Source organism: Pararge aegeria, chromosome 19, assembly GCF_905163445.1.
Source record: "Pararge aegeria chromosome 19, ilParAegt1.1, whole genome shotgun sequence".
Taxonomy (NCBI): domain Eukaryota; kingdom Metazoa; phylum Arthropoda; class Insecta; order Lepidoptera; family Nymphalidae; genus Pararge; species Pararge aegeria.
The window spans coordinates 15,847,640-15,861,068 of NC_053198.1; the positions used below are offsets into that span (position 1 = coordinate 15,847,640).

General features: G+C 39.8%; 1 protein-coding gene across 1 annotated transcript; it reads right to left on the minus strand.

Moving 5' to 3' along the window:
* LOC120632373 (AMP deaminase 2-like) lies at positions 1 to 13,175 on the minus strand. Its single transcript, XM_039902231.1, has 17 exons — positions 13,129 to 13,175; positions 12,694 to 12,823; positions 11,625 to 11,820; positions 10,761 to 10,865; positions 9,131 to 9,214; positions 8,069 to 8,273; positions 7,550 to 7,675; positions 6,688 to 6,886; positions 6,142 to 6,273; positions 5,385 to 5,548; positions 4,724 to 4,847; positions 3,943 to 4,109; positions 3,421 to 3,541; positions 2,926 to 3,099; positions 2,382 to 2,492; positions 1,036 to 1,173; positions 1 to 113 (listed from the first exon to the last, which is right to left on the minus strand). The coding sequence occupies exons 1-17, from the start codon at positions 13,173 to 13,175 to the stop codon at positions 84 to 86; spliced, it is 2,253 nt and encodes a 750-aa protein (XP_039758165.1). The 3' UTR covers positions 1 to 83.
* Between the last annotated feature and the right edge of the window lie 254 nt (positions 13,176 to 13,429).

The following is a 13,429-nucleotide window of genomic DNA, read 5'->3' on the forward strand; positions in this document are numbered from 1 at the left end:
TGTAGCGTTGTGTATTTATTTGTAAATTTATAATGATAAATAAATATGTGATATTTACAAACGCTTTGTTTTCATGAATTTTCTTACTGCGGATTCTGTCCTGCCATTGTTTTCTGGATAAGAAAAATATTCAAATCTTATAACTTAAGATGGCCTGATATAAGCACTTTTAAAACGAAAAGTCTGTCTGTTTGAAGTAACTCTACCACCGGCTCGGAAGGCAGATTATACAGAGAAGAAGCCGGCAAAAAACTCAGCAGTTACTCTTTCCAACATCATTTTACAATTTAACAAACATTGTTCTATCTTGTGTGAGATGAAAGTGGAGCGGCTTGCTTCCAGGCAACCTTGTATAAACAAATTCATCAATAGTACAGTTACCTCAATGTATTCAATGTGTTTTTGCACATTATATTTAAACTTATGTAGTGATAAATCTAATATTACCTTCGGTAACATGTTGTAGAAGCATATGTTTTATACACAATTTACAAATCTAATTTGGGAGGAAGGAAAAAGGATAGAGTTTACTATCCAGAGGATAACATCCGTAATTCAAGTTTTAGTCTTTTGGTTCTACGGAAATAAACTTAAAAGATTATTTGTCACATGGGACCTACCGGACACGTGACATTCAATATTTTTAAACAATGTATTTTAAGTATAAATATACCAAAAACCGTACAAGTTTGATGGTACTTCAAACACCATTGATCGAAGATAGATGAAGTAGGTACTTGGCTAGGTCTGCTTGGTTCTTTGAATGAGCTTGGATGGATGAATAGAATATATCTTTACATTGTGCTATATACTGACCTGCCGTCACGGTATGGTAGATGTACGAGTAGACTGTATAACTACTCCCATCTCCTGCAATCAGCAAACCGTGCTGATTGTGGGCAAAACCCTAATGTTGTGAGAGGCCTTAAGTCCGCCAGTGGACGACTGTTATTTGCATACACGCGTTGACGTACATGACGACCTCTGTCATAAAAAGCTCTATAACTACTTTGCGATCTTAAGAAGGAGGGTAACCTGAAAAAGGTTATCTAGCTCGTCGACAAGCGTCTCGTGGCGATACTCGAGCCGCACGTCGGGAACGTTGGTGCGCGTGATGTCGTTGCCCGGCGCGCCCGGTCGCTCGTAGTGCTGCCCCACCCAGCGCTGCTTCATCTGAAACAGTTTGACGCTTATCTAGGGCACCCTACGTTTTTTAAACGTGCTGTTCACGCGCGTTTGAGAAACGTGTCTACGGCTCGGGGCTTACGAGGTTCTGCTTAAAAACGCAACATGCCAGCGCGTTTGTATCAAATCAAACGCGTGTTTGAAATGAGGTCTACAAACTGCTTCTGACTCGTATGCGTTAAAAATGACAGTTAAACATTTCTTTATTCAAATAATAATTGATAGTATTTGTTATAAAGCCGGAAAAGGAAAATGAAAAACCTGTTCCGAAGGCCCCACTTTTGCATGGTAATACTTTTGACAGACCAAGTGTAATCCAATCCAAGTGTATCGAAATAAATAGATCCATTTTTATCCGCAATTTGGTGAGGTTTTTTAATTTTCCCAGTCAGGCTTATACATTACACACAAAATTGTATGCACGGTAGTGAGATGATGGTGACAACTAGAAGTAAGAGGTGCCGAGTTTTTGGTACCAATTTGGGAGTACAATTTCCAAGTTTTCTCTGTCCATTGGTAGGTATGATCTCAGGGGAGTCTTCGGTCGAGGCTAATTACCTCACTACCGACAAACACGTGCCGCAAAGCAATTTAGCGATCCTGATTTCAAAGAGCAAAAGTACAAAGTTTCAATTTAAGAATAAACTTCAGTGCAAACGAAGTAAGAATACACTTAGGTATAGTGCAATATACAAGGTTAAATAAAATTCATAATTCGTTTAAAGGAAATTGCATACAATTCTACAATAAACTACCCATTGACATCTTGGAGATGTAATAAACGTAATCTTATAGAAAAGTCCTATTATAGTATAAAGAACTACGTGATCGATAAAAAACCTTGGGTGTGAATTATTGCTCTAACCAGGTTGCTCTTTTAATAATTTTAAATGACAATCTGAGATGGTGATAACAAAAAAAAACACCCGGCTAAGTTTGTTAGACCAGGACGCGTTTTGAACCCTCGTAGCTTTAGTTTTAAGTTTATGGTTATCGCCATTATCTCACTACCGTGTAATTCTCATGTAATATAAGTACGCGTCAAAAGTTCCACCTATGGGCCTAATTGAATAAAGATATTTTTGACTTTGACTTTGTTCAAGTTACTATTTTGTAACCCAGTTATAGTGACTTACGTAAGGTGTGTTGCGAAATAAAAATCAAATGTAAGAGTGAGCTAAGAGCCAGAAGGTAACCTCGTGCGAGAAGCCGGACATGATGACGGAGTTCCGCGCCAGCTCGCACATGTCGCACGCGCTCAGCTTCCACGCCTGCGCCGCAACGCTGTATTCCTCCATCAGCGGTTCCTGGGATACAGAAAATAGTATCACATCCTCATCATTATCAGTCTACTAGCTGCTGCATAACTTTGAGGCATGCCGATTTCCTCACGATGTGTTCCATAACAGTTAAAGCAAATGATATTTCGAATAAACTCATGTCTGTGAACTGTGGTGCTCGAAAGGCAGGCTGAAGCCTTTTCCTCTAGTTCTCACCGCTTCTACGTTACTTCTCAACTTCTCATCTTCATCGTCATGATCATAAAAAACCTGCAGATTGGTAGGCTTAACACGCCTATGAGAACATTATACAGGAATCTTACTAATGCAGGTTTCCTCAGGATGTTTTCCTTCACCGTTAAAGCAAATGTTATATTTCCAATTGACATATAACTGCAAAAGTTAAGGTACATGCCGGGATACAAACTATCTACTGGGCTATCACCGCTACATTTCTCACCTTAGTGTAATGAAACTGCAAAGGATCGTCCGTGCTGAGCGTTACGCGTAGACCTCTGGCGTGGTAGTCTGGCAGCGGGTTTCGGTGGTAGCGCAGGAACAGCGAGTTGTTGCTGAGCGGCGACATCGCGATGAAGATCTGCGCCAGGTAGTAGATGTACTGCAGCGCTGGCACCTGGACAACATACCCCTGATGAGTTGGCCTCATCATCACCATCGTACACTCCAGCACGTTGTCAATATCTACCATAATTGGACGTCGTTTAGCAGAAATAACTCAAACGAACTACAAAATTGGCAAAAAGAAGAAGAAAGAAGTATTTATTGTACATACAAATAGGAAGCTAGGTTAACAAAAACAATAATAACACAACCTTTAGTTGAACAAATCATTCTTCAGTTTGCACGCGCGTGGAAGAAACTATATGGTATAAACGTACCGTAGAAGAACACCAGCCATCCAGGTGGTGGTAGTGCATTGTTGATTGTTTCTTACCTTACGCAACATCAGCCCGTGGGAGATGTTTTCGGCGAGCAAAAATCCGGCGCACAGATGTACGGGCGGACCCGCTTCGCCACAGTGCGGACGTAGAACGAAAGTGTTCAGACCTTGTTCTCTAGGAAGATAACAATATCGGAGGTTCCGGGTTCAATAAATTTGAGAAATTAACTTCAAAGTTTTCTCTGGGCCGGTCTGGTTCACTGGCTTCAGCCGTGGCTAGTTACCATCCCACATAACCCGATCTTCCTTCAGGTCGGGTTCTTACCCACTAAAATACTCTTGGTGGCCATCCTCGGTACATATTTGGGAGGCTCCGGGATCTCCTAAGAACGCACCGGTGCAACCAACCAATCAACCAACTTATAGTACCTAGGAATAGAGCTTTTTGTGACAGAGCTCGTCGAGGGAAGTACTATCGCTGTTATGGGCGATAGTTTTCATGTTACCATCAGGTGGGCCATCTGCTTGTATGCAGTCAATTAAGTATAAATAAAAAAAAAATTTTACCCCACTTACTTTCTCAATTGATTCAGTGTTACCATATTCGCGTACATGTAATATAGATAGTACGCGTACGGAGGGTTCTCTTCGTCGTCCCACTCCTCGGGCGATTTCATGTTCTCAGTCAAGTTGGGGTTCTCGGGCTTTGACTCGTCGTCCACGCTGTCGAAACCTATCACGTGCTGGACAAACCATAATTCAGAATTGCGATTGGATTCGGATAGCGGTTAGGGCATCGGTTTTACTTTCGGGGGCCGAGCTCGAGCACGCACCTCTCAAGTTACGTGCGTTCTAAGCATTTAAATATGACTTGCTGTAACGGTGAAGAAAAACATCGTGAGGAAGCCAGCATACCTGAGAGTTCTCCACAATGTTCTCAAAGCGCGTCAAGCGTGTCAAGTCCAATCCGGGCTTGGCCAGCGTTTCACAACGCTGGCCAAGCCCTACGACCTAAACCCTTCTCATTGAGAAAGAAGACCCGTGGTGATTGTGGTGTAGGGTTATTATGTATCTCACGACAGGCTTGCAACAGACGTATATCTAGCGATCTTTGCAATCAAACGTCACTTTTGTATTTTAAGTGTATGCGAAATGTGACGTTTGACAGCAACGATCGCGAGATTTAAGCCTGTTGTGAGATACGTAATCGGCCGTTCCCTATACCACTACAGAGCACGGGTCTCCATGCCTTTAATAGGTGGATATGAAAAACAAAAGGATGTATTAGTTTAATATAACTGCTATACTCCTAACAGCACCTAAGTTGGGAATGAAAAAAACATAAGTTGTAACTTACAGTCAGAAACTTGTGCAGTTCAGTATTTGTGTTAGGGTCCACGGAAACCTTGAAAAGCGGGTCGAATAGGTTGTTCAGGAACTCTTGGAAGTTCTTCAGCAGCTTGTTAATGCGGTAGATATCGCTATGAGAAATGTAAAAAATCTCGATGCGCGTGACTAGTAATTAATTTTGAAAACTGCCTTATGATGTTTGGAAGTAAAAAAAAAACTTATTTTTGCAGAAATTAAAAAGTTTTGTTCATATAAACTCCAACTTTAAACTACAGCGCTCACTACTGCTCCAGGAACGTGGACAAAGAACTCACAGAGTTTATATAGACGTTCATATAGAGTTCACTCCGCGTTTCAGCTGTAATGTCATGGCGTATCGCCAGATTCAGTATCTCACTAAGAATGTTTTTTTATTTATTTATTTTACTTGTTCAAATTGTATGAATCTTAAAAACTTACACTAAATGTTTACATTTGTAATTTTTTATCGAACAGTGGTGGTTTTGAACTATGTACACGAGTCATATATCATTAGAGAAATGCAATATTGAAGCGATTCTTTGTTACTGTCATCATGCCAATTGTAACCTCAGAATCGGTTCTTTTTTCTTCTAGTTCCTCGCTGATATAAGCGTAGTTCTGTTTGCGGGACAACGGAGATGACTTACTATAGCCGAGGAACCTGCACCAGCCATCGCATGTGGGGCGAATGCACCTGGTGTCGTATCGCCCAGGAGGCCAGCTTGCCCCACTCCGCCGCGCTCTTGCAGTAGATGGATAACCGCGGCTCCGCGTAAGTGTACTTGTTTTCTTCAAAGTCGCTCATTACTTCCTATAATGGGTATAACAGGCAAGATGACTAATTTTGAGCTTACTTGGTAGGGACATACCAAAAATATATTGTTTTTGCAGTAGTTGAAGTTTTTGTTGATATAGATTGCAAAGTATATTTTAAATATATAATTCCCACGAAAACCGCATTTCCCGTGACATCATAGGCAAATTAGAGCAGAAAATTTTTAGTAATTCCTTGTTCCATAGCTAAAGATTATTAATAATAAAAAACTTCGCAACTGATAGTTTTAAATAACAAAATATACGCTGATATTTTCGAAATTTAAGCGATACAAAATTATGTTTATGTAGACGTGACGTCGTAGCATTGAATTCGGCGTTTCACCTGTCAGGGCGGATTGCTAGATTTTGCAGTTTTATTTATTGAAAAAACGAACCAAACTCAGTTTGAATATAAATAAAAATAGGCTTTAGATAAATACAATATTTTAGCTATTCTCTGTTACTGCCATCATGCTCATAATAATTCTACAAAACAAGCTAACTATGTTAAAAAGGTTTTAAATATAGAGAAGATTTTTAGAGACATTATATTTTAGTTAATGCTTACAAAATAGATAAATTCTGGACCTTAATAATACTAGCGAAGTAAGTGCCATTCATATAGTTGTCAGTCTTCAAGAACACCTCCCGAAGTCTACTCTCCCCCACAGGGTTGTATTTTGCGTTGAACTTGTCGAATCGGTGAAATGTGTTCCGGTCCTAAAAGAAAGTATGAAAGTTGTGTTAAAAATAAACCTTCGTTTTAATTACTCTTGTAATACAATGGATTCAAAAGTGTTCAAAATTGTCTTGTCAACAAGATTATTATGTTTGATAAACTACAACTTCTTGTTGGTTTAACCTGTCATTATTATTTTTGTTAAAACTATTGTCAATAGGTAAATGTCATCATTGCAAAATACCATAATTTCTCCTAAATACCTATTTTATAATGCCAAGACCTAGAAGTGTTGAAGAAAGGGAAGCAATTATTGCCGAACATGAAGCTGGCTACAACATCTCAGAGATATTACTTTACCACCTGCGGTACAGTAATGATGTGTTTTCCAACCGCAGTTCAGATATAATTATTCCGCCAATATTCCGAACATAGAGTTATGAAAAAGAACCAACAGCATGCACGTCTAGTATATCAACGTTGAGGTCGTAGGCGTCCAGCTGCATCTCCTCGAACACGGACTTGAGCGTCATGGGCCTGCCGAGGCTCAGCGCCACCACCGCGCCGGGCTGCGAGCGCAGCGTGCGCTTGATGAAGCGAAGTAGGTGCTTCTGGTTCATGCAGGACGCTGCGTGGATGTGGGTGTCCACCTTCCTGCGTGTAACGTTATATTAAATTCAATTAACCGAGGCGTTGAAGAATGGGTTACGTTCCACTTGCTACAACCAAAACTTAAGCCAGACTCTGACTGACGAAGATCGAGGCCGAAGTATCTATGCATACATGGGGTAGACCGAATCCCGAAAGCCATCAGAAAGGGAAATTGGACTGGACAGGTGAGAGATAGTTGAATTTAAAATTAGAGAAGCCAGCCTCACTCTAATTTTAAATTCATAACATGGTGGACTTTCTTGTCCAAACTGTCAAAAGTGTTTTCATCAACCGTTGAAAGTACTTGACGACCGTGATGTCTTTCCGCGTACAGGTTATATCTCTAAAGGATGCTGCCGAGCAGGAAAGGTTAGTGACACGTACGCGTTAACCGATACGCAGAGGAAGACCGAGGGTTAGAATGCGCTGCTATGCGTACCTTCTCCCACGTGGAATAGGAGAGAGTAGAAATAATAGGTGTAGCAGAGCCCATAAAGGAGGGAAGAAGCTTGTGTGCTGCAAATGCGGGTTAAATATTGGAGAAGCCAATGCCAATGCGGGTTAAATATTGAGTAATTTGAAAAGATTTTAAAGTATAAACTTAATATTAATTAACGACTGATGAGGAAGAAGTGAAATGTTGATAATAAGAAACCTCTTAACTACCTGACGTTATAGAAATCCCTGTGCGGCACCGCCTTCTGCAGCGCCAGCTCGTGCAACTCGTTCAGCAACACGTGCATCTTATACTTGGAAGACAGGTAGCTCAGGCGGCGGTAGCAAAACGATTTCCTTGAAAAAACACAAATAAACTTAATTAAACCTTGACCGTAGCGGGTATGATCCTCGGCACGCAGCTGTTTAGGGGTTAGGTGCGTTTTAAGCAATTGTTGTTGGCGGTCTCAACATTACCAAGCTAGATCCTACATCGCGCTAAGAATGTTTTCTAAGAAAGGTTTGAGAAATTTTCTGCCTACGCCTCCTTCGATTCGATCGAGAGAGAGAGTTAACAACGATTTATATGGTATCTAAACAGCGCCATCTAGTGACAGTACAGTTCTCAATATTATAACTAGATGGGTGAGAAGTAAACTTAGGCAGAAAAACTCTCACTTGGAACTCTGACGAGGATATTCACACGAACCAAAACTGCCACCCTCTCGTTTGTTAACATATCGCACTTACAACGGTCCGTCGCTGATCATAGCGGTAAGCCGCGCCATGTCCTCCACGTACTTCTCGAAGGGCAGGTATCGGTAGCGCAGCGGGCGGTGGTCGGAGGCGTCAGCGGCACTTCGGTACACGTGGACCACGCCACGCTTCCAGCGGCACACGTAGTGCCGGTCTGCCGGCTGCGGGCCCGCCCACGGGTCTTCCGACTGTAGTTGCTCTGGATACCATTTTTACTTCAGAGTGGAAGGACGGTTTTACTACGGAGTGGAACTGCTATCAATATACCTACTTATCGCGCCTTATAGCGTTCACTATTATTATTATAACACTTTACTTGTACACCAAGTTGGGGTTTCAAGGAGTTGGAGTGGCAACCCCGCACCGGTAAACGCAGCGTTAGTTGACCCCCAACCAACCGCTGGATACAAGCGGTACAGAATCGTGGAATTTGGAATGCCCTAAAAAAGACCTACGTCCAGCTGTGGACGTCAATCTGATGATGAAAATGATGATGATGACTTGAAGAAAAAAAGAAACATGAAAAAAGAAATAGAATACAAAAGGCGGCGTAATCTTTTAACAGCACATTTTATATAGAGCCGCGACAGAGCAAATCCAGACTAATACTTTAAATGCGAAAGTGTGTTTGTCTATTGGTCCTTACTTTACGCTAACTAAGTAATAAAACAAATTGATTTTTAGAATAGAGTTTGTAGATGATCGACGATAGGACCTGCCATGCATTGGGGGTCAAAACCTTTGCGAGAGTTTGGTGATTACGCAAGTGAATCCCGTACTCTCACTTATAGGTCTGTCGAGGGACTCGCAGAGTTTTTAGTGGGTGCAAATCCAAAATAACCAATCCGTTTCCCCTAACGCAGTGGTATGCTTCACGCATTTTCTGTTTAAAAAAAATAGGGTAAAAAACAGTTCCCACGGGATTTTGGAAACAGCGGACGTAGAACGCAGGCAAGATTTTTTCGCTGTAAAGTTTTTGGTTCCACTCAAACAACGAATTCCTTCCTTAACAACCTAACGTCCTACAAGAAATATAAAAGTTGCTTCGATTTTTACCATTCCCACTGAAGTCCTCTTGACTGTCACATGAACCTCTATGCTGTCCAGGGAAGATAGTTGACAAAGTGCCAGGCAACGAAACTGTATAAAAATATTCTACGGTCAATATATCTATAATTTTGTTGACAAGTCAAACTCAAAACTCTTTCGTTGAAATACGTGTTAGCTATTTCCTCATATTGATTAAAATCAGTACTACTGTACTCGATACATCTATCAAACATAAAATAATATTTTACGGTTTCTTATGAAATTATTAATTAAGAATTGCATCAAATTAATTTGAATGATGTTGAACTGATATCGTGATCGATAACTGCAAACTATATCATACTAGATTGCTAATGAATGAATCAATTCAATATCGATATCCCAATCGATATCAAAATCGATTACTATAATCAATATCTTAATCGACTACAATAATCGATATCTAAATCGATTACTTTTATCGATAATGTAATCAATATTAATATCGATATGGTAACGGTTACCGTAATCGATTACTATAATCGATTCAATATCGATATCATAATCGATTTAATATCGTTATCGATTTATTAACTGATTCAATATCGATTTCCTAATCGATAATCGATATGGTAATCGATATCATTTAATATCAATATTACATCGATTGGGATATCGATATTGAATCGATTATAATATCGATATCGAATCGATTATGATATCGTTATTGATTTGGTAATTGATTCAATATCGATATGGTAATCGATATCATAATCGATATAAAAACGATATCATATTCGAAATAAAATCGATATGGTTATCGATATCTAAATTGATTACTTTAAAAGATATCTTAATCGACTAGAATAAACGATATCCTAATCGATATGGTAATCGATAGGGTAATCGATATCATAATCGATATCAAAATCGAGATATCAAAATCGAGATATCGAAAACTACTGAACCGATCTTTATGAAACTTTTTATATATATTCTTGGAGGTAGTAGAAATAATATGTAACAATACTTTTCATTGAAAAAAAAATACTTAAGAAAAAATATGTTTGTGAAAAATCTCAAAATCTCATATATGACTATAGGTGTAGACTATGTAGCAGTACGTTGCCTCCCAAAATATAGTATTCTTTATAAAATGTACGCTCATCAAAGTGCCATCTATGGGCCTATTTGAATAAAGAAATATTTGTCTTTGACTTCGCGAAATTTCACATTCCTGCAGAATAAAAAGATAGGTACTGAAACAAAGCAAGTCGCGGTTAAAAGCTCATCCCTACTAATATTATAAATGTGATTGTAAGTTTGTTTGTTACGCATTCACGCGAAAGCTACTTAACCGATCATCATAAAACTTTGTACACATATACTTGGAGGTATTAGAAGTAACATAAGCTTAGTTCTTTTGGGAGAGGGGATCAAAGAGTTTGACGGTTTTACACCAACTACAAACAAAATTTCTTAAAAGACCACACCAGTTTTTTTTTATAAGATAGGTTGTCACCTAAAAATTTCAGTAGAATTTCACCTGCCACATTGAATGTCACAAAACAAACGCAGACGAAGTCGCGTACAACAGCTAGTGTTTTAATAATACAAATCAAAATAGTAAATTAGGTACTAGTTAGTATAGGATTACATCGTGTAACGGAGTGCGGCCAGCTGCTTAAGTCGAGGTTCTGCAGTAGCGCCAGGTCTTCCGATGAGCACGTCTTCAGGATTACGCACTGCTCCTCCGCCGCGTCTACATATAACGGACGAAGTGGACCCTTCAAACATTTCCCTGGGCACAAAACTCCTCTCTTATAAGAGAGAGAATTATTTATTTATTTATTTATTTATTTATTTATTTATTCCTTATCTTACATTTTTGTCATTACAGGAAAAAGTTATCCTAATACGACAATGCGGCATGTTATGTAAATTTTAATAATATATATAACTATAATGTATATGATAAAATCCAAATCGCTATTATTATTATAGTTCATATGATAACCCAGCACGCTGCTTTAATGCGAGTTGGTGGGTTTTAACAATCAAACGGTTCAAACAGTTTCGCGCGCTTTCCAAGGTATAGGGGCTCCAAAATCTTGGCTAGCACTTATTGCACAAATTCCATTCCTTACAATTACTGGCCTGACCTCTTTAGAGTCTTTATCCATAGACTCGCATGGTAACGAGACGATCGATGCAGTTAGGTAGGAGGTTATTATAGTGTAAAATTACTAGTTACTGATATATATCTAGATAATTTAATAAATAAAATTGACGGCTTAGAAGAAGAAAGAGAGCGCTTGCGCTAAATATTTATTCCTCTTTACCCATTGCAAAGGTGTAGTATCAATGTAGTGAACAACTTTTTACCATGTCAACGGTGTATATGGGTAAATCCCATTATAAAGTTCTTTTGGGTGTCAGACACCGCCTCAAGCTACCGCCAGTGCTCGCTCGCTTATTGGGCTTATTGCTAAAGCGTTCAGGACAACGCTATAGTCTATACCATCAAATTTAATCACGGCCCGGCTTAAGTCGATGACGTCATCGTGCTGCAGATCCTTGGGAGGCGACTCCCGATGCGTGAGGTAGTAGGCCAGTGTCTCCGGGAACGCCTGCCCCGAGATTTCCATGTAGTCTCGGCGCAAGGCCAACGCATCGATCAGGGTCGACGCCGCCCGCTCCAGGTCATCCAAAGGCACCTGCGTCACAGAAATCAGTTTTCCTTCTTCCAAACTTTACTTATATAGCCTGTGCTACGTTTTATGACACGTTGCGAACTAAGATTCTCCGTCTTTATCAGTCACAACATTACAATAGCCACCCAATACCCAAAGGCAGAACAGAACCAAAAGCAATAAAGAAAACAACAAAGTAGAGCATAGAAGTAGTCCACCAACCCGAAACAATTAAAGATTGGTAGAATTTGAATACCATTATGAACTCAAGCAGGTTTCCTTATGATTATTTCCGTATAAGTGATATTTGATGGCTCAAATAAACTCTAAAAAGTTAGTATGCGTGTGAGGCATCGAGGCAGGCAATCTTCTCTCTCTTGCTCCTGGAGGCTTCGGAATACTCTCGGGTTATGTAAATGGGGTTATCCAACAGTTGTTATAGTTCCGAAACGCCTATATTTTGACCAAACAGGGAACTTAGTACCCGAGGTGGATCCGTTTTGGCAGACATAATTATAGTCATTTATTTTTGGGTTACAAAAAGTATCGCTTCGAGCAGAAATCTTACAAATAACAATGATTAAACAAGAAAAATGAATAAGACTCAACTGATGGCGTGTCAGGGGTCCTACGATGGAACTAGGTGCGTTCATTCTGCCGACATTGTGCACGGAATTAGCAAATAATTACAATTGTTTCAATGGAGTGTTAATGGTAAACCATTGGAAAACCATAACATAATGGCACCATAGATTACCAAAACTGACAATTAGGTTGTCATTGAACGACCACTGAGACCATTGTAATAGCAGAATTTGTTCCTTGATGCTTGGAGTCGGTACTGAAACTCTCTTTTGGCGTGATGAAGAAATGCTCTAAGTTCTATCAAATGCTTACCCCTGTGACGTGTATTCCCGCGACAGACAGGCGCTGGAAGGTGACGTTATTGCCTGGGGTCGTTTGCCGCCCGTCCCCCGGGCCACGGATTCGGGTGCGCGTGGCCCCGGATAGGTTCTTGCGGGTCTCGCTGCAAAAGAGCTAGACGATAACACTAGATACTTAAATCATCTTTAGGATCAGGGTTAGGTTAAGTTAGGTTTACCCTTGCAGATATTTTTTATTGCTCTAATAGTTAGAAGTGATGATGCAGTCAAGTTGGTAGCGGGCTAACCTGTTCGGAAGAATGGCAGTTATATTAAACCCATACCCTTAATCTACTTCTACGCCACATCGATTTCTTATGAAATATACTTATGTATTTCGTAATACCGTTACTCGTATATGTAGGGCCGACGACTGAGTTGCGTTCTATTGATTAGCTTAAGTACTTACTTCCGAGACTTGTTCCATTGCTTGAGGTCTTTCTTTGAGCCAAACATCCTAAGTATCCATTTTTTGGTGGTTAAAACTATAATTTACCTTAGAGACAAAATATAATTCCTATTAGAAAACACATAATAATAATTACAAACTAACATTCATATTAACAAAAAATATAAGCCGTCTAACTGTTCACTTATGGGCACTGTACTCAAAATGCTGGCGCTATTGCCCCTTTGAATTGCTAGACTTAGTTGTGGGCTAAATAATCCTGGCGATTATTTAGCCCAACGGCTCTTGGGTCACCAGACGT

Excerpts from the sequence above, each read along its gene's own strand:
- LOC120632373 (XM_039902231.1), bottom strand. The coding sequence starts at position 13,175 with ATGTTTGGCTCAAAGAAAGACCTCAAGCAATGGAACAAGTCTCGGAA. Across the intron at positions 6,887-7,549 it reads AGGGATTTCTATAACGTCAG|GAAGGTGGACACCCACATCC; the intron begins GTAGTTAAGAGG and ends CGTTACACGCAG. Across the intron at positions 4,110-4,723 it reads AACTGCACAAGTTTCTGACT|CACGTGATAGGTTTCGACAG; the intron begins GTAAGTTACAAC and ends TGGTTTGTCCAG.